This window comes from Cetorhinus maximus, chromosome 16, assembly GCF_964194155.1.
Source record: "Cetorhinus maximus chromosome 16, sCetMax3.hap1.1, whole genome shotgun sequence".
Taxonomy (NCBI): Eukaryota; Metazoa; Chordata; class Chondrichthyes; order Lamniformes; family Cetorhinidae; genus Cetorhinus; species Cetorhinus maximus.
Window position 1 is genome coordinate 70,684,085 of NC_135894.1, and position 22,181 is coordinate 70,706,265.

The 22,181-nt window shown below is 40.6% G+C and overlaps 1 protein-coding gene across 2 annotated transcripts; it reads right to left on the bottom strand.

Moving 5' to 3' along the window:
* Positions 1–782: 782 nt before the first annotated feature.
* On the bottom strand, positions 783–19,703 carry LOC144691964 (T-cell receptor-associated transmembrane adapter 1). 2 transcript variants are annotated; one of them, XM_078560540.1, is made up of 6 exons: positions 19,527–19,703; positions 18,370–18,483; positions 13,492–13,531; positions 8,440–8,501; positions 6,417–6,478; positions 783–1,653 (listed from the first exon to the last, which is right to left on the bottom strand). In XM_078560540.1, the coding sequence occupies exons 1-6, from the start codon at positions 19,528–19,530 to the stop codon at positions 1,345–1,347; spliced, it is 591 nt and encodes a 196-aa protein (XP_078416666.1). In that variant the 5' UTR covers positions 19,531–19,703; the 3' UTR covers positions 783–1,344. The 2 variants fall into 2 exon arrangements, with proteins under 2 accessions (XP_078416666.1, XP_078416668.1); XM_078560542.1 differs by having other exon boundaries at positions 19,499–19,703.
* Positions 19,704–22,181: the final 2,478 nt, after the last annotated feature.

Consider the following 22,181-nt stretch of genomic DNA (forward strand, 5'->3'; position numbering starts at 1 on the left):
TTATCGATGTCTTACAATTACTACAATCTATAATAATCAGTTATAGGAATGTTTGGTTTTCCTGGTTTGTAACAGCATCCAGTGGTAAAAGTGTTAAGGCAGGGGAAATGTGTTCAAATAAATGCTATTTAAGGTAAAAATTAGCATGTGTCAACAACAACAATTTGTATTTGCATAGCACCTTTTAATGTAACGAAACTTCTCAAGGTACTTCACGGGATTAAAACAATATATGACACTGAGCCACATAAAATATTAGGACAGGTGACCAAAAGCTTGGTCAAAGAAAGAGGTTTTAAGGAGTGTCTTAAAGATGAGGAGAGAGGTTGAGGAAGGACATTCCAGATCTTAGGCCCTGACAGCTGAAGGCTGAATGTCCATCAATGGTGGAATAATTAAAAGTAGGGTGCTTAAGAAACCAGAATTAGAGGAGCACAGATAGGAGGATTGCAATGTTGTAGGAGATTACAGAGATAGTGAGCAGGGAAGCCATGGATTTGAGATCAAGGACGAGAATTTTAAAATTGAGGCATTACTTAACTGAGAGCCAGTGTAGATCAGTGAGCATCGGAGTGAAGAATGAACAGGATTTGGCGTGAATTAGGACAGTTTTGGATAACCTCAAGTTTACAGAGGGTAGGATATGGGAGGCTGGCCAAGAGTGCCTTAGAATACTCTAGCCTTGAATCACACCTAATTTTTTTTATTGGCTTACTCAGCTTTTTTATATTTAGACTTATTTTAAACCAACGGCATTGCCAAACAGTACAGCTCTAGCAGGTGACTCAAATTGTTAAATGACCTGGATTTAAAACATTCAAAAAATTGGATATGTTTAATAAATCTACATCCCAAGCATCACTTCCTGGTTCAAACATATTGCCATATTTACTATTCTGCTTTCCCTAACTGAATTGCTTCATTCAAATGGATATAGCCAGAGATGATGCATTTCTACCATGTGTCTTCAGTAAGTGACAACATAGAGATGTCTGACATATGAATAAACTTGAAAATTCGGACTAGTTAGAATGCCTTTGATTAAAAATGCACAAGTACTAAAATGGGTGAATTATGGAAAAATTAAATATTAATTGGCATGTTTATTTTTCAGTGCTGTTCACTGCTCATGAATTCAAAATGAAGTTTCTTAAATGGAATTTTTTGGAAGTGCACTGGAAATTTAAAACCGGAAGTAGTTTGTTCTTCCCTATTTTCCATATAAATGATGCACAAAACAACTTTCAATGCAAACTTTTTCACAATAAAGTTGTTCCTTCTATACATTTCCCTAGATGCTTCATGATAAATCTTACCAGCACTGATACCAGCACAAGCTAAAAGTCACTTTGTATTGTCAAATGTCATTGCTGTATCATTTACTGACAATTTGCTTTGAGACGTATCTATCCTGCCATAAAGAATAATTGGATCATCATGAATAGTTTCTTCTCTTCTATCTTCATTAAAAGAAAGCTGCTCGCTGTTCAGATAAATGCTGGGCCTTGAGGTCAATGTATGTGAGTTAAGTGGCATATTGTCATGCTCTAGTATATCATTATTTGTCCTTTGTTTTTCCATCTTTCTGCGTCGTTTCTTTTGTTCCACTGAAAGATCTAGAGATGCATAACACATCTGACTTTCAATCACCACCTATGAACGAACACAGTAGCCCATTAGAATATGGAGATTATTTCATGTTCAAAGTACATTTGAAGGATTTTAGATGGCACTGCCTAGTGGCAGAGTCTTCCACCACATTCTCAAGTCAGTAGATAGCAGTTCACAAGTTTTTCAGTAAGTGAAAATTAAGACATAATTAAAGTTTGTGTATAAAGGGAAAAATTGTGTGGGAAGATTCTAGTGAAAATATGCCATATTGCCACTGGCCAACAGCAATAATTGAAAGTTGATAAAGGAAAGAATGGTTAGAAGATACATCTGTAATAAATTGCCATTTTAAGACTAAAGTATTAACAACGTCGACCACAGATTTAGTCTAGCAACTCTGGTTTACAGCAGTTACCACATTGTCATGACTTCTGACCTGTTTTAATGCCCATTACAGTGGTCTTTTTTTTAAGAAAATAAACTCCCTACTGTGAAGGCCTGTTTTTTTCGCCAAGTCTATAGTCATGGGGAGCTGCCCTTGTATATCAGGAAATTGTGGACATGCTGTCTTTGATTTTCTGTCCAGTGAATAGAAACCACCTGGAGAGGGTGCCTTTGACAGTTTTGTGCCAGAAGTGGATATTTGAGAAGACCAACCCTTTTTTAATGTTAGTACCTTTCTGTTTGATTCTTTTTCTCCCTAAAAATTGTCAGCAAGTTACTGCTGCTTGTGCACGTATTATCATTTCATAGAAACATAGAAAGTAGGAGCAGGAGTAGGCCATTCGGCCCTTCGAGCTTGCTCCGCTATTCATTATGATCATGGCTGATCATCCAACTCAATAGCCTGCTCCCACTTTCTCCCCATATCCTTTGATCCCTTTCAGCCCAAGAGCTATATCTAACTCCTTCTTGAAAACATACAATGTTTTGGCCTCAACTACTTTCTGTGGTAATGAATTCCACACTCTCTGGGTGAAGAAATTTCTCCTCATCTCAATCCTAAATGGTCTACCCTGTATCTCCAGACTGTGACCCCTGGTTCTGGACTCCCCACCATCGGGAACATCCTTCCTGCATCTAGCCTGTCTAGTCCTGTTAGAATTTTATAGGTTTCTATGAGATTCCCCCCTTATTCTTAGCGAATATAATCCTAACCGACTCAATCTCTCCTCATATGTCAGTCACGCCATCCCAGGAATCAGTCGGGTAAACCTTCGCTGCACTCCCTCTATAGCAAGTATATCCTTCCTCAGATAAGGAGATCAAAACTGCACACAATATTCCAGGTGTGGTCTCACCAAGGCCCTGTACAATTGCAAGATATCCCCGTCCCTGTACTCGAATCCTCTGGCTATGAAGGCCAACATACCATTTGTCTTCTTTACCGCCTGCTGCACCTGCATGCTTACCTTCAGCGACTGATGTACGAGGACACCCAGGTCTCGTTGCACATTCCCCTCTTTCAATTTATAGCCATTCAGATAATAATCTGCCTTCCTGTTTTTGCTACCAAAGTGGATAACCTCACATTTATCCACATTATACTGCATCTGCCATGCATTTGCCTACTCACTCAGCTTGTCCAAATCACACTGAAGCATCTCTGCATCCTCCTCACAGCTCACCCTCCCACTCAGCTTTGTGTTACCTGCAAATTTGGAGATATTACATTTAGTTCCCTCATCTAAATCATTAATATATATTGTGAATAACTGGGGTCCCAGCACCGATCCCTGCGGTACCCCACTAGTCACTGCCTGCCATTCAGAAAAAGACCTGTTTATTCCTACTCTTTGTTTCCTGTCTGCCAACCAGTTTTCTATCCATCTCAATACACTACCCCCAATCCCATGCGCTTTAATTTTACACGCAAAACCTTTCTCTTTGCTACCACTCTCCTAACCCCTCCCCCTACCACCCCAACAATCCAAACACCTCCAACTCACAGATGCTAGCCTCCAGCCAATTCAATTCATTCCTCATGATATCAAAAAACGACTGAAGGCACTGGATACTGCAAAGGCTATGGGCTATGACAACTTTCCAGCAATAGTACTGAAGACTTGTGCTCCAGAACGAGCTGCACCCCTACAGAACCTGTGTCAGTACAGCTACAACTCTGGTATCTACCCGGCAATGTGGAAAACTGCCCAGGTATGTGCTGTCCACAAAAAGCAGGACAACTCAACCTGACCAATTACCACCCCCTCAGTCTACTCAGCAAAGTGATGGAAAGTGCCATCGACAGTGCTATCAAGCAGCATTTTCTCAGCTGTAATCTGTTCTTTGGGTTCTGCCAGGTCCACTCAGCTCCTGACCTCATTACAGCCTTAGTCCAAACATGGACAAAAGAGCTGAACTCAAAAGGTGAGGTGAGAATGACTGCCCTTGACATCAAGGCAGCATTTGACCATGTGTGGCATCAAGGAACCATAGCAAAACTGGAGTTAATGGGAATCAGGGGGAAAACCGTCTCCTGCTTGGAGTCATACCCAGCACAAACAGAGATGGTTGTGGTTGTTGGACGTCAATCATGCCAACCCCATGACATCATTGCAGGAGTTCCTCCGGGTAGTGTCCTAGGTCCAACCGTCTTCAGCTCCTTCATCAATGACCTTCCTTCCATCATAAGGTCAGAAGTGGGGATGTTCGCTGATGATTGCACAATGTTCAGCACCATTTTTGACTCCTCAGATACTGAAGCAGTCCATGCCTATATGCAGCAAGGCCTGGACAACATTCAGGCTTGGGCTGATATGTGGCAAGTAACATTCTTGCCACACAAGTGCCAGGCAATGATCACCTCCATCAAGAGAGAATCTAACCATCATTCCTTGACATTCAATAGCATTACCATCGCTGAATCCCCCACTATCAATATCCTGAGGGTAACCAGAATCATTGACCAGAAACTGAACAGGATTAGCCATATAAATACTGTGGCTACAAGGGCAGGTCAGAGTCTGGGAATTCTGCAGACAGTAACTCACTTCCTGTCTCCCCAAAGCCTATCCACCATCTACAAGGCACAAGTCAGGAGTGTGATGAAATACTCCCCACTTGCCTGGATGAGTGAAGCTCCAACAACACTCAAGAAGCTTGACACCATCCAGGACAAAGCAGCCTGCTTGATTGGCACCCCATCCACCACCTTCAACATCCATTCCCTCCACCACCAATGCACAGTGGCAGCAGTGTGTACCATCTACAAGATGCACTGCAGCAACTCACTAAGACTCCTTCGACAGCATCTCCAAAACCCGTGACCTCTACCACCTAAAAGCAGGTGCATGGGAACACCACCACCTGCTAGTTCCCCTCCAAGCCACATACCATTCTGACTTGGAAATATATTGCTGTTCCTTCACTGTCACTAATCAAAATCATGGAACGCCCTCCCTAACAGCACTGTAGGTGTAGGACTGCAGTGGTTCAAGAAGGCAGCTCATCATCACCTTCTCAAGGGCAATTAGGGATGGGTAATAAATGCTGGCCTAGTCAGTGACACCCATATCCAAATAAAGAATACAAAAAGCTTTGCATCAAAAAGAAAAGTCTTGTGCCTTCTTAAAAGCTGTGGAATTCTGGTTGGAACATTGATGAGTCTATGGGCACCAAGAAGCCCAGAAGTAATTCAGCTGCTCAGCCTAACAGTAATTACCTTTTAATTTAAAATGGGTGGTTTTAACAGCAATGATGTTCAATGCCAGATCAGCAAGGTAAAGAAATTAAATGGTAAACTGCCAACTTGAACTGTTTTTATTTTGCATTTATGGTTATGCTCATACTGCCATCTCCCACTCAGTGACTCTTACATAGCCAGTGACAATACCAAAGAACTAGCCTGATTCATTAAGAGGGAAATCTGGAAACACAGTTTTTAAAGCAAAGTGGTCTTTTTAAGCAGCTAGCAATGGTGAATCTAGCAAGTTTACAATGGTGTCTGTTAGCTATCAAGACCCTCATATCTGGAGCTGCTGGCACTAGCATACAAAGAGGCATAATATCAAAGCAGCATTAGAAATAAAACACTTTTCACTTCAACTTTTGAAATCATTGCTAAGATATTTCAACCCATTAAAAAAAGAGGGGAGATAAATGTTTTAAGCAGTGAGTTGTTATGATCTGGAATGCACAGCCTCAAAGGGTGTAAGAAGGAAATTCAATAGTAACTTTCAAAAGGGAATTGGGTGGATAGTGGAAGAAGAAAGATTTGCCTGATCAGAGACACAAAATCACGTTTGCACTTGTGAAGTGTACCTGTATCTGCAAATTTTCTTGGCACTGATGTGCATTATTTGCAAACAAAATTATTTTTTTAGAAGTGTAAGTAACTGCATCACAAATCTGTACTTTCATGAACTTAAAAGCACGTTACTGCCCTCTCCTGTCAGGGCATTTGAGATTTTGCTTTCGATTAAAGAATTGTGACGAATGTACTAACATCAAATCCATATAGTTTAAATCCGGCTACAGCATACATTGTTTCTACTAAACAATTTCAGGGACTGTACCTTACTGATGCTGTTATTATTCTTTCCATTATTCCTTTCTAGCTTTGCAATCAATATAATGGTTTTGGCATCTGAATGTGGCAAACCTGATATTATAATGCAATAATATGCTTAAAGTTATGCTGCACAGTGACACATCTCAAAAAATTAACATCTTGCAGTGCAGCATGAAGTAGGAACATGAATACTGAATTAACTTAATGAAATTACAATGCCCTATCAAATTGAGCACTGCATTTTAAAAATTGAAATAAGAATCACTGATGGATTATCTCTTGATAGAAATACCTTGGTTTCATCTCCATATCTATTAGTTGGCTTCATGGCTTCATAACAGCTCTCGTCTTCACCTTTAAAAACAAAAAAGTACATTATAATATTGCACTTCTGGATTATTTTCTGTAGCCAAAGATTATTCACAATGATTTTTTTTGTTATTAACACTAGTTATTGAGCTTTCTCTTTTGATTATTGAAATTTATAACCATACCACTGTTATTATTGCTGCCAATTCGTACAGATTTTTATCATATGGGATTTTATCGGAACAAAGAACAGTACTGGAAAATATTTGTCTCCTTCATTTGGCAGGTAAGGTGCCATTGTAATGTATGATATCCCACATAATTCCCACAAATTAGTCCTTTCCTTCAGCTGGAGTAACGCGCCCATTCCAGGTACCGAAGTTTGGGAAAGATATGAATGTTCTGGAGAGGGTACAGAAAAAGATTTACTGGAATAGTTCCAGGGGTGAGAGGTTATAGTGATGTTAGATAGGCTATAGAGGCTCGGGTTGTTTTCCTTACAGCAGCTGTGATATGCTAACAATTTCAATGTAACAAAGCAATTTATTGCAAGCTCTGTGCAATCAAATTGTGCTTCTTCAGAAAGTGTGTGTCTGAATGTAAATATTAAATTAAGAATATACGATTCCTAATGTTGTATACATAGTATGCAATACAACTTTGCTGCAATTAAACACTTTGGGCCGTAACTTCCAATGGAGTGGAAATTGAGTTGGATTGTCACTTACCTAAGTACTTACCTGGAAATCCAGGCAATCCTATCTCACCCAACCTTCCAACTCAGGCCAGGTGAGATCTATGCAGAGCAGCTCGGTCCCACGGCCTACCGTCGAGGGCAGCTCAATTGCAAGTAAGTAATCCGGGATTGGGAAGAAGGGGAGTCAGACCTGGCCAGGAGATGGGAATCGGCCTTTGGTGGGTGGGAAGGGGGGTGGTAGAGAGAGGATTGGACTTGGCCAGGGGCGGGGGTGGGGGGGCAGGGAGGAGGTGGCAGGAGGCTTGGGGAGGCAGCGAGGTCAACTAGCAGTCAGGCCTGGTGACAATGGTGGGGGGCGTAGGAGGAGGTTGCGAGTTGGGCCTATCCAGATGAGGACCCTGGGGGGTGAGGGAGTTCCCTTAGTAGAGGGAAGTGTCCCTTTGGGATGGGTAGATCATTGATGGAGAGTGGGGCGGTGGGGGGGGGTGTCCATAGTTTCGGAGGTAGGGGAGTCCCAGGGCTGTGCGGAGTTCCATGATGGGGGGACAGTCGGGAGGTGGGGGGAGTCCTAGGGTGGGGTGGGGGGGGGGGAGGGGGGAGATTCCCGTGGGGGTGGGGAGTTCCTATGGGGTGGGGGGAAGAGTCCCATAGGGATGGGGACACCCATGGAGGAAGGGTAGTTGGGGAGTGAGAGAAGTCCCCTGGGGATGGGGAGTCCAGTGGGGGCAGGAGATTCCTGGGGATTTGATGGGAGTCCTGTGGGGAGGTTGGTGTGGGTCTATGCAATAGTTACCCAGCTAGAAGTGGTTTTAATTCTTCAAACTTTTTCTGGGTAACTATTGATGTAACACAGTCATAATTATCCAAAGTTTGCAATTCAAACCACATTTTCAAATGGTTCCCAGTTTGAACTTCCAGGGCAATTGCCATATAACCCTTACCTGGGAACGACTGGGTAGCGGGCAGAGGTGGTGGGGGTGCGCATCCCAGTGCATCTGTGAGATACCCCGCCCAGATACACAGCCCTGGAGCTCGGAAGTTGCGGCCCAATTAATTGTCATTTTGTTTATTGGGGTTTTATATATATAATCTCTCGGTTTACAGTTTCAAATTTCTTAAAGCACTTAGATAATTTAACATCTTGTTAATATTTCAAGCAAGATGTTGACCTGTTAAAATTGTGTAGAGGATTTTGATCTGAATGTACTGAATGTTTGTATGATAACATCACTCTCAGTAATTTCCAGTCTTTGGTTATCTCAAATTTGATTGATCAATCATTTTGGTACATTAAGAATAGGAAGCATACCTGTGGTATCCTGGTTGAGGTTGCCATAAATTGGATTGTCATCCACTTCCTGAATCACAGGACTAAAGAATAAAAACAAGACAATTACATCAAAGAAAGAATTAAACCATTAGTACAATATTTTTTGTTTTACTGCCCTTTACTGGAATAATTTTGGGTTCAGCCTCTAACATATATATTTTTTATTTGTTCATGGGATGTGGGCAACACTGGCTAGGCCTGCATTTACTCTTGTTCAGAGGGCATTTAGGAATCAACCACATTGCTGTGGGTCTGGAGTCACATGTAGGCCAGACCAGGTAAGAATGGCAGATTTCCCTCCCCTAAAGGACATTAGTGAACCAGGTGGCTTTTTACAACAATAGTTTCATGGTCATCATCAGACTTATAATTCCAGATTTTTATTGAATTCAAATTTCACTATCTGCTGTGGAGGAATTCAAACCCAGGTTGCCAGAGCATTACCCTGGGTCTCTGGAATACCAGTCCAGTGACAATACCACTATGCCACCACCTCTCCATATAAAGATACACTCAACTGGCAGAATTTTTCCAGCACCACCCCCGCCGTTCTCCCCCACCCCGTGGCAGGGCTGGCGAGCCATTGAAATCCCCATTCATATCGGTGGGACCGGAAGATCCCACCCGCATAAAGGGAAGGGAGAATTCCGCCCAATGTATTTGTCGACTTATAAATCAGACTGGTTAATGCACTATGTAACTTGTCCTTCATTCTGTATGATCTTCCAGTTTCCTACATTATCCCCTACCCTTTAATTCCCTAAGTGTCCAAAAAATCCATCGAGCTGTCTTGAATACATTATTTTTATATATATTATATAAACATGTAATAGCGTAGTAACTATTTCAGGCAGGTGGAGACATTTGATCCAGCTAACCCATCTATCTAAAGTATTCCTATTGAGCATTTCTATTAATCCTGATTTCTATTTGCTGGTGAGGATTTGTCTCGTTTCTTCTTGAAATCCACTAAGTTTGCTTGTTGCACCACCCATGCCACTAATCTGTTCCACCTACTAATCACCCTTTTAGTTAGAAAATGCAGAAGGAACTTCTATTATATTCTTTTGTTGCCTTTAATTTTTAAGTGTGACCCTTTCAGCATTAATTCTTACTTGATCTAACTTGTCCAACTTTAAAAAATTCCTGTAATTTCCCTTCTCAACCTTTGAAAAGAGAAAAGACCCAAGTTGTTCTATCTTTATCCATACATCATTGCTTTAAGTTCTGGGGTCAACTATGCAGGCCTCCTCTGTAACCCTTCCAATAACTGAGTATCCTTTTTGGAAAAAAGTCAGTCTTTGCACCTTAAGTCTAAGGGATGGAGTTTGAACATTTATGGTGCACAGCTGGTTTAACCACTCATCGCCAGATCTGGCTGGAGCACATCATTCACAATTGGGCACTAGTCTCCTGTCAAAGCTGTGCAGCACTTCAGGATCATTTTGGAATGCAAACACAAACCCTGGCAACCATCTGCTCAATCGTCTGTCTCCTACACCCTCACCAACAATAACTGTGAGTGGGTCAAGGAGACCTTTGTCACTGAGATTGAGACCAGCTGTTCAGCTACCTTTCCCGCATCTCCCTTCCCCTTGACAACAAAGCCAAGTTTTCCCCAAGAGTTGCTCCTGTGCTAGCCCTGAATTCCCATTTTTCTCTAATTTGTTCCCTATTTCCCTTTTACCAACTTCAAGCTCATTTTGTTCATAAGATCTTTCTCCTGCTCTCTCTCCCCTATTCCTGCCAACTTCTCTTCCTGATCCCATGCTATCCTTCCCTTTGTAATCTGCAGTTATCAGCCCCCTGTCAGCTTCAATGAAAAAAAATCTACCCTTGGTCTCTCTGCCCATTTTTAACTTTTCTCTCCTCCCCAAACTCCATGCAAATGTTGTCATCTCCCAAACTTATCCCTATCTTTCCTGCAACCCCAAATCAGGTTTCTGCCAATGCCACTGCATTGAAACTACTGTAACCAAAGTCACAAAATGCATCTTTATGATTGTGGCTATAGTGCACTATCCTTCCACATCCTCCTTGATCTTTCAGCAGCTTTTGACATGGTTGGTCAAATTATCCTCCTCCAATGCACCTCCTCTATTCTCCAGCTAAGTGGGAATGCCCTCACATAGTTCCTGCAAGTGAGAATTTCCTGCAATGCCTTCTCTTCCCAATCCTGCATTGTTAACTCTGGAGACCTCAAAGGTCTCATCTTTGCCCCCTCCTATCTCCCAGCTATATGCTTCACCTTGGAGAAGATACTGTCAGGATCCACATGTACCCTGATAATACCCAGCTTTACCTCACCACTACCTCTCCTGTTCCTACACTGCTTCAGTTTTGTCAGATTGCTTTTTCAATATCCGGTCCTGGATGATTAAAATTTCCTCCAACTAAATATTAGGAAGACCAAAATCATTGTCTTTGGCCCATACTAGAAACCCTGTTTCCTAGCTATCGATTTAATCCCCATCCCTGGCTACTGTTTCAGACTGTACCAGATAGTTTGTAACCATGGCGTACTATTTGACTCTATGCTGAACTTCCAAGCCGATATTCTCTCCATGACTTCCACCTGCATAACCTTGCTCATCCACACCCTGCCTCAGCCCATCCACTTCTGAAATTCTTAACCATGCTTTTGTTACTTCCAGATGTGACTACTCAATACTTTTCTTCCTGGTCCGCTATCTTTCCCATTCCATAAATCTGAGCTCACCTAAAGCATTGCTACCTGTATTCTAACTTACACCAAGTCCCATTCACCATTCCCCTTGTGCCTGCTGACTTATTCCAACACAATACCTCAATTTTAAAATTCTCATCCGCTAGTTCAAATCCCTCTATGATCTTGCTTCGCCCTATCTCTATAACCTCCACGCCTAAAATTCTCCAAGAATTTTGTCTTCCTTCAATCCTGTCCTGTGAATGCTTCACTTCTTTTGACCCACCATGGCTTCAACTAACCAGAGCCTAAGCTTTAGAATTCGCTTGCAAATCTATCTCCTTGACCAAACTTTTGGTTATCTGTTCTAATGTCTCTTTCTTTAGCTCGGTGTCAAAGTTTGCTAGAATATACCACTGTGAAGTGCCTTGGACCAGTTCACTAAATTGAAGACACTATGTAAATATAAGTTGCAGTTTTTTGAAATAGGGAGACCAAAATTGCATGTAGTACTCTAGATATGGCTTCACCAGAGCTAAAAACAAAATGACCTCTAGGATTATGGATGATATACCTTACTATGTATATAATCAATTGTGCAGTTAACATTTGTGTGCATTCTAGAGTGTTATTGTTAGTGATTTCCTATTCATAAATAAAAGTTCACACCTCTCAAGACACTATCAGTACAGAGATCATAATGTAACATATCTGATACACAGTGGAATGCAGCTTGCAAAATTAATCTTTCATGTCTCAGAATTAAAATATCACAAGATATTCAAGATAACAGGGTAGAACAGACTTTGATATGCAAGAAGACCACATATGCATACCAATATACTGCAACCTAAATGTCTAAAAACAGGCTGGATGATTTTTCAAGCATTTCTTGGTAGCTAGCTAAACTTAACGCTCATATAAATGAGAACCCAGCACCTATTTTAGGACCCTTTGAGAAATTGGTGTCTCAAGGTGCGGAGCTGGGGCCAGGCATGCTTTCCTTAGCTTCACCTGGGTGGATGTGGCCAAAGGTGAGTTTATCATCATTTTATTCCTCCTGGCTCCACAACATAGCTGCTGCCCATGACAGTCCAACCTCATGATGTAGTTGACAACATTTTTAGAATACTTTTGTAATAATTATGCATTATCTCAATCCAACATCTTAAACATTTAGAAAAATCAGAAATAAAATTTTTGTGCCAATATTGAGATTCATTACTATTAAACAAGGTTTTGAAATCAGAGTCCAGGAATAAAGTCTCAGCTAAAATAATCAATCCTAGAATGCTGACTGAGTAATTTCAATAAATCACTGAGTTTACATAAACCTTTTCTAATAGTGAATTAATTTTGTGGCCTAGCCCATTTGTATGTAATGACTGTCATTGTTGATGCAAGTGAGTTTCAACGGTAACCTTTAGCAAACCTTTTAAATAAATTAACTTCAATTAAAATACTAAGAAGTGAAGTAACTTTGTTTTCTATATGTACATTTTGAAACCACAAGTATTGATGTAAGAGACATGGTACGTTTTGTGAGAGATAATTAATATAGAAATCGTGCAGATTAGCACTGCCAGTCAAAATATGTTGCAGAATCTAGTTCAACCGGTTCCTGTCCAAATATATACTTATATTGCTCATCCATTGGTGTTCATCAGCATGCAATTTACTACCATTGACACTTGATGTAGTAATGCTTCTCTGTTTTTCGCTTGTAGGATTAGATCCACTTGAACAATTTTTTTGTAAAACTATTTATCTTTTATTGCAATCATTTCCCTGCTGGTCATTGTGAGTAAGCCTGGAACATGGATAATAAAGGACCATTTGATTATTTGAAACTTTAACTTGTTTTGCTATAAGCTAGCAAACTGTATTTAATCATTTATTAAGAATGTGGATCATTGGAATAAAACCTTGGGTTATCTAATGGTCTCGCCATATCCAATCTATCTGTACAAATCTGGGTTCTTGAAGCATATTAAATAAGGCAATATCACTAAATCATAAAAGTTGGATTATATTTATCACACATGCACTGTGTGTTCAGGTTCCTCCAAATTTCAGAGCACCATTGTGAACATCTAGACACAGGTACTGTGTCCTGTGTCAGCCACTTACTGGTATATGCATAGTTGTGTTCTGAATTTCAGAAAAAACCTGGCCAGTATGATCTAATGCCCAATATGGCATAACCAAGGGACCTAGCACTTATTTTAGATAGGTTCCCTGTACAAATGCGACTCCTCAGGCTCACAGACAATGCAAATACTTAATCCTTTGAGAAATATATTTCTACAGTAAAAGAAAAAGTTCTGAGCCCAGTCAAACTGGAATATTAATTGAGATTTCCATACCTCTGCAATTGTTTGACGCTTCGGTATATTGCTCTAGGAGCTGTAAATCAGAAAAAGTTTGATTCATTTTTACACATCAAACAAATGTATTTTTTAAAACAACCAAATTGTTGGAACATATCTGAGTGATGGTTGAAATGGAATCTTTTTCTTTGGTGATCTTTTAATGGCCCAAGTCTAGTTTTGTATTGTTTTAGCCAAAAAGGCGGCAAATTATGTTCATAATCCAGTTGATCTTTTTAGCTAAGACTACTATTCCACAATTTCTAAAGTAAGCTTAATAGTAAGAAATCTAGTGTATTTTCAGAATTCTAAATTACTTCTCGCACAATATAAACCGACTAATATAAATGGCCTTTAAAAGAATGTGGCACTAGGATAGTTGGGAATGAACATAATTATGGAAAAGAACAAAGAACAGAGGTTAAAGTTCTAAATTGGGGTAAGACCAATTTTACTAAGCTAAGGAGTGATTTAACAAAAGTGGACTAGACACAGCTACTTTAGAGTAAATCAGTGTTAGAGCAGTGGGAGGCATTCAAAGGAAGATTCAAGGGGTTCAGAGTAAACATGTTCCCACAAAGAAAAAGGGTGGGACGGCCAGGTCTAGAGCCCCCTGGATTCTTTTTTTATTCATTCACAGGGTGTGGGCTTCACTGGCTAGGCCAGCATTTATTGTCCACGCCTAGTTGCCCTTGAGAAGGTGGTGGTAAGCTGCCTTCTTGAATCGACATAGTCCCTGTGGTATAGGTACACCCACAGAGCTATTAGGAAGGGAGTTCTAGGATTTTGGCCGAGCGACAGTGAAGGAACGGCGATATATTTCCAAGTCAAGATGGTGAGTGACTTGGAGGGGAACTTTCAGGTGGTGGTGTTCCCATGCATCTGCTGCCCTTGTCCTTCTAGATGGTAGTGGTTGTGGATTTGGAAGGTGCTGTCGAGGGAGCCTTGGTGAATTCCTGCAGTGCATCTTGTAGATGGTACACACTGCTTCTACCGTGCATTGGTGATGGAGGGAGTGAATATTTGTGGTTGTGGTGCCAATCAAGCGGGCTGCTTTGTCCTGGATGGTGTCAAGTTTCTTGAGCGTTGTGAAAGCTGCACTCATTCAGGCAAGTATTCCATCACACTCCTTACGTGTGTCTTGCAGATGGTGGACAGGCTATGGAGAGTCAGGAGGTAAGTTACTCATCGCATAATTCCTAGCCTCTGACCTGCTCCTGTAGCCACAGTGTTTATATGGCTAGTCCAGTTCAGTGTCTGGTCAATGGTAACGCCCAGGATGTTGATAGTGGGGTATTCAGTGATGGCAATGCCATTGAATGTCAGGGAGCGATGGTTAGATTCTCTCTTGTTGGAAATGGTAATTGCCTGGCGCTGGTGTGGCACAAGTGTTACTTGCCACTTGTCAGCCCAAGCCTGAATATTGTCCTTGCTGCATTTGGACATGAACTTCTTCAGTATCTGAGGAGTCATGAATGGTGCTGAACATTATGCAATCATCAACGAACATCCCCACTTCTGACCTAATGGTGGAAGAAAGGTTATTGATGAAGCAGCTGAAGATGGTTAGGCAGAGGACATTACCATGACGTAGTCAAGGAGCTTTAAGGGTAAGATAAGGCTGAAAAAGAAAGCTTATGTCAGGCACCAAGAACTCAATACTAAAGAAAGCTGAGAGAAGTATAGGAATGTAGGGGAGAAATCAAGAAGGAAATTAGGAAAGCAAAGAGAGGGCATGAAAGAATATTGGCAAGGGAAATCAAGAGAACCTGAAGATGTTTTATCAATACATTAAGAGTATAACTGAGGAAAGAGTAGGGCCCATAAAAGACCAAAAAGGTAACCTATTTTAAGAGGCGGAAGTTGTAGGTATGGTTCTCAATGAATATTTTGCACCTGTCTTCACAAAAGTGGGAGCGATGCAGACATTGTAGTTAAGGAGGAGATGTGTAGACTATTGGATGTGATAAAAAAGGAACAATAAAGGGATTAGCATCCCTGAAAGTGGATATGTCACCAGAGTCGGATGAAATGTACCTGAGGCTGTGAAAAGAAGCCAGGTAGGGAAATAGCAGATGTCCTGACCACAATTTTCCAATCCTCACTGGATGCAGGTGTGGTGCAGAATGACTGGAGGGCTGCTAAAATTGTACCTTTGTTTAAAAATGGAGCGAGGGATAGACCGAATAATTACAGGTCACTCAATCTAACCTTGGTGGTGAGCAAAATATTGGAATCAATTCTGAGAGACAGGAAAAACTGTCACTTGGAAAGGCATGGAGTAATCAAGGACAGTCAGCAAGGATTTATTAAGGGGAGATCATGTGTGACTAACTTGATTGAATTTTTTTGAGGAGGTAACAAGGAGGATTCTTAGGGTAGTGCAGTTGATGTGGTCTACATGGATGTTAGCAAAGCTTTTGACAAGGTCCCACATGGCAGACTGGTTAAAACAATAAAAACCCATGGGATCCAGGGGAATGTAGCAAGCTGGATACAAAATTGGCTCAGTGGCAGGAAACAAAAGGTAATGGTTGACGGGCGTTTTTGCAACTGGAAGGGTTCAGTACTAGATCCCCCGCTTTCTGTGGTATATATTAATAATTTGGACCTAAGTGTAGGGGGCATGATCAAAAAGTTTGCAGGTGACACAAAAATTGTCTATGTAGTTAATAATGAAGATGGAAGTTGTGGGCTGCAGGAAGATTTCAAAGGACTGGTCAGGTAGGCAGAATCGTGGCAAATAGAATTCAACTGGGAGAAGTGTGGGATGATGCATTTGGGAAGACCAAACAAGGCAAAGGAATACAAAACAAATGGGAGGATATTGAGAGGTGTAGAGGAAGTGAGGGACCTTGGAGTGCATGCCCACAGATCCCTGAAGGTAGCAGGGCAGGTCGATAAGGTGGTTAAGAAGGCATATGAAATACTTTCCTTTATTAGCTGAGGCGTAGAGTATAAGTGCAGGGAGGTTATGCTGAAGCTATATAAAACACTAGTTAAGCCACAACTTGAGTACTGTGCAATTCTGATCACCTCATTATAGAAATGATGTACTTACAATGGCGAGGGTACAGAGCAGATTTATAAGGGTGTTGCCAGGACTGGAAAATTACAGCTATGAGGAAAGATTAGATAGGCTGGGGTTGTTTTCCTTGGAACAGAGGAGGCTGAAGGAGATTTGATTGAATTTTACAAGGTTGTGAGGGGCCTGGAAAGAGTGGATGAGAAGGGCTGTTTACCTTAGCAGACAGGTCAGTGACTAGGGAGCATAGATTTAAAGTGAGTGGTGGGAGGAGTAGATGGAAGATGAGGAAAAATCTTTTCACCCAGAGGGTGGCAGGGGTCTGGAACTCACTGCTTAAATAAGTAGTACAGGCAGATACCCTCAACTCATGTACATCTGAAGTCCCGTAATCTCAGGGCCACGGACCAAGTGCTGGAAAATGGGATTATGCAGGGTGGCTCGTTTCCTGGCCAGCGCAAATACGATGGGCCGGGTGGCCTTCTTCTGTGCTGTACATTTTTCTTCATTTTCTGAATTTTCTTAACATCTGAAAGGGATGAATGTGCAGGGATGTGGGGAGAGGACGGGGGAATGGCAGTACATAAATTGCCAGCATGGACACGATGGGCCAAATGGCCACCTACTGTCCTGTAACAATTCTATGATACTATTCTATGATTCATTGAACGTGCTGTTCTACATAACATCAGTTTATCTGGCAAACATTACATTCCATTAACTGTCCTCTAGTGGCTCTTTTGAAATGCATACTCTTATCATTTTAGATTATGAAGTGACCAGCAAGAGACAATATTGTTTCCTTCTTCCGGAGATTGACCTTGATGCTTTGAATGACAAAGCTAAACTTTGGAAGTTCCATACCCACACATTTTCACAGTTCCATCTCCATGTTACAACAGTCCAGCATTTTAGTAGTTCTGCCTACATCTGCTGTACTGCTGCTGCCCCTACACATAGGCAAACGTAGCTTTAATTTTGTGACGCATTGGAAACATGGCTTTGCACACTATAAACGATGGAAAGTTACAATGGTAGTCTAAAAGAATTTGTTACAGTGAGGCAGGTTCACTAGTGCATTGTCTGCTATTCACTATTTGCTGCAAGTTGAAAACCATAGCTTCTCAAATCATTATTATCTGTTTTAAATATATTTGAAATAACAAATGCCGATTTAAATATACAATTATACTCAGAGCATGAAAATTAACTTTCAGTTTGAATCGGCAATTCAATTAAAATTGTCAAATTTTAAATCCACCTTAAAGTTGCTAAAATAAGTTAATACTGTGGACAAAGGATGAAATTATATTCAGACAAAAAAGAGACTGGGGTACCTCAAGAAATGTGATGAATGGGTCTGACTACCATATTTAAAAGGGAAATGTTTGTTCTCCATCGCTGTTAAATGCCCATACAAATCACCAAGGGTTTGCATTTCTACTTTTCTTTTTCTCATCATGTTCTAATTTCTTCTGTCGTGGTTTTTCCTTTTTTTTGTTGTATCTGTCCTTTCTCATTCATTCTGTTTGTTGACCTCTGCAATCTTTACTCCTATCCAATTTTTCCTCTTTTATCCTGGGAGTGTTGCACATATAAGAGTACAGTGCTGCTATGGGGCTGGGCCCTGCTCAGCAGTACTAAAGACTCCAGGCCTCATATTACAGCAGCAATAGTGTGTCCTTACTTGGAGTCTGTCAGTGTGTTTAGAAATTTAATGAACATTATGCTGATAGTAAATAGTGAAACTTAATATAGAAAACAATTTCTTAAGAATTTAAGGAAACTACGATGCTCGTTTACAAACAAAATATAAAACTTAGACACTGAACAATGGAAAGGGTGCTTACCTTTTTGACGGTTCGCTGTACAGTAGATAACATTCACCACAAGAGAAGTCATCAGAGCTAAAACACAAATTCCCAACAATCCCCAAATTCCAATATGGCATTTGGCTATTTCATCTGTAAAAATAAATGATTAGTTATTATTGCACATTTCCAGCAGTGAAGAGGCTTCTTCAAGAATAAAGATATCCAGCCCAGTTTTGATAAGACTGCCATCAAAATGCTTCCACAATCAGCTTTGTGCCATCCACCCTAATGTACAGGCCACATGTATTTTAGCTGTAATGATTTAAGCTTCAATATATAGGTGTCCGCCATTGCTGGCCTGTCAGCAGTGATCCGGTAGGCAATAACCTCATTCAGAATTTTGACTAAAAATTCATACACTAGGCAATAAAAATGTAAGAAAGAAGGCAAGCAAAACAGGCCTTTGCCTCATAAGATCCATTCTTTTCAAGTCTAATATGCTCCATCTATCAAATCTACCCCACTCATTTCATTTTTCGAAGAAAGCTGCGGCAAAGTTTCTAACCCAATACTTAAAAAGTAAATGTAACAAAAGGTGAGACAGTGATCCTCACTCATTGCCACGCGTCCAATAAACAATATTGGCTGGAGAGCGATGTCTGCACGCTGGTGTCCTGATTATAATGTCACCGTCCTTCCAGTTGAAAAAAACAAGGAGGAACATTAATGCTCATGTCACTAACAGGGTCATGATGTTAGTGGAGAGTTTCCTACCCTTTGTACAAGGGACTGACCATCGGAAAATCATAGATTCAAATTTTTAAAAATCACACAGTTTAAGCAATCGAAAATGGTAACAATTCCCAGTGCACTCTGCAATCTGACAAAACGCCTTTATTCAAAGCATCAGATTATTCTGGTGCATTAGCGTTGTTTGCAGTGAATAAACTGTAACGTCGCCCCAATGTCACTCGATAATAACTGTCCCATACTTTTTTTTGCTTATGCACTATTATTACGAGTTACCAAAATGCACCCTTGCAATCTTTACAAGCAATGAACCAGCCCCTGTGCAATGAACCGAACGCAGCCTGAAAAATCACACAGTGCAAAGATAACTAACCACGTTTCAATAACCTATTTTGCTCACTTTTCTGCAAACTACCTTTAGAGAGATGAGGATCATAACGTACCCATTGTATTCCCAATTCTGTAATTCTCAACTCTGTAACAGAGCCAGATCTACGATATGCAGAGTCATTCGAACTTCCCCAATGCTCGTTGATGGGCTTCCTTCAGTCTGTACATACCAGGGACTGTCTGTTACACACAGAGCAACAGGAAATCGCTGACTTTGTTGCAACATTACATTCACATCAGATGAACTTTGCGCAGCAAATTTCTCATTTTTTCTTGTTAAATTAAAATATGAAAAGTGAAAGGGTGTAAACATACGGAGGGGAGCGCGAAAATGATGCCTGGCGACACTCGCTAGAGTACATCACCATCGAATTTTCTTAGCTGCGCTCGCCATTAATATTTATAACGATAAAATAGGCATGGGTTGTTGAAATATTGTTTCTAACTTCGCAGCAGAAAACGCTACTCCAAACAGACGAGAGTCAATCGCTTTCGGCCCAACGTATTTGTGTGTGTTCCCCCTTTGGGTTTTGCAGCTTATTACATGGTATCATCAGTACAATGGGGCTGCACAACATATGATGATGCTTTTATCTGATGTGGCGGCGAGGCTTTCAATTTGGTTGAGACAATATTATGGAATGATCCACTATGAGTTAGGCCTTAACCATCAGATCTTACCTGGATTTATATTAGAGGATCTTTAGGTGAACAAGACTTATTTAATCGCAGGTTGCAATGAAAATCAGAAAGCCTTCAAGAATGAGCTAACCTCAGGGATCTGAGGGGAAAGTAGCAAGGGTATCTCCCTAGTTACCTTTTAAATAAATGCTGTCATATCCTGAACCATCACAGACCGCAAATTGGAATCATTTTCCACAAGAAACACTTCCATTATTCCATTTTTGTCTTCCACAAATTTGCCCCAGAAACAGTAGTAATGTAACTTGCTAAGTTGTACGAAGCACTGTTAGCACTAAATGTTATTGTGCTACATAGAATTACACAGGAACAGTCCATTCTGCTGAACTGATCCATTTTTAAAAATTCATTCTCGGGATGTGGGCTTCACTGGCTGGGCCAGCATTTATCGCCCATCCCTAGTTGCCCTTGAGAAGGTGGTGGTGAGCTGCCTTCTTGAACCGCTGCAGTCCATGTGGTGTAGGTACACCTACAGTGCTGTTAGGGAGGGAGTTCCAGGATTTTGACTCAGCGACAGTGAAAGAACGGCGATATATTTCCAAGTCAATGACAATGTTTATGCTCCAGTCAAGCCTCCTCCCATCCTACTTCATCTAACCCTAGTATCATTTCCCTCTATTCCTCTCCCTCATGTGCTTTCCCTTGAATTTGTTCCCTATTCACCTCAACCTCTCCTGGCAACAGTGAGCTCTATTTCTAACCATGCACCAGGTAAAGAAGTTTCCCCTGAATTCCCTATTGGATTTACTAGTGACTATCATATATTTATGATTGCTAGTTTTGGTCTCCCCCACAGTGGAAACATCTCTACTCCTACCCCATCAGCCCCTTTCATAGTCCTAAAGGTCTCAATCTGGTCACCCTTCAGCCTTTCTTATCTGGAGGCAAGAACCCTAGGCTGCTCAACCTTTCATGATAATTGTAACCTCTCACTTTTGGTATTATCCTTATAAATATTTTATGCATTTCCCAAATTCCTTAATACCCTTTTTATAACACAAAAAATAGAATTGTTCAGGCTACTCCCAAGTGTGGTCTAACCAAGTTTCTATACCAGTTTACTATAACTTTTCTGCATTTCACTCTCTCTCTCTAAGTGAACCCCAGTCATGTGTTTGTTTTTAGGGCCTTATTAACTGGCATTGTTACTTTTAATTATTTATCCTCAGTCACTATTAAACCCGTAAATCAATAAAATCACAATGCTATACACCAAGGTACATAGGGTGGTCAAAATAGATTAGGAACATGTACAATGAGTCGAAAGAGCTTCAAAATATTACTTTAAATCCAGCATTCTGTGGTTTGTTTACCAGTTATCATTAAAATGCTTTCAGTGATATTGGAAATGAATAACTGAATGTTGACACAATAACAAATGTATCAGTCCAGGAGGGGACAGTGAGAAGCTTTATACTAGTGGTAAGATTCCCTTTATTTGAAATATTTTTAAAAGTCTTGCTACATGGTAAGTTAAGGTTCCAATAAACAATGCCTGACAATGGTTCTGAATTCCGAAACATCTGCAGTAAGTGGATTAGCTAAAGTTTACGTGGCTAAAATGTATTTTAAAATAGCCAGAATTGCAGAAGGCTCATTTGAAGGGTGGATTGGAAAAAAAAGGCGAGCTCTATAATGTGTCAGTATATATAATCTATATGCGAACAGATACACACGCACGGATTCGTGGAAATATAAATTGTCGTCAATCATCCAATTACTTTTCATTAAAGATTATATTTTATATAAAATGCATTTGTAATGCGATACAACTACGTGCGCATATATGGATTTGTATATCCATTCGTGTATATAAATACAAGAAGTTTAAATGCACAAAGCTATTTGATGCTCATACATGCTCATACATCCTGATTGCTTGATTTCAGGGTTACGTCTTCCGATAATATCGTATCTACAAAGAGAAAACACATCAGCGGAAAATGTCTGCTCGGAAACAAGTCCTAGTTGTGGTCCACCGAAACTAATATACGAAGAAAGGAGAT

Coding starts and splice junctions, on each gene's coding strand:
- LOC144691964 (XM_078560540.1), bottom strand. Junction 8,502..13,491: donor AGCGTCAAACAATTGCAGAG/GTATGGAAATCT, acceptor TTTATTCTTTAG/TCCTGTGATTCAGGAAGTGG. Junction 1,654..6,416: donor GATATGGAGATGAAACCAAG/GTATTTCTATCA, acceptor GTTCGTTCATAG/GTGGTGATTGAAAGTCAGAT.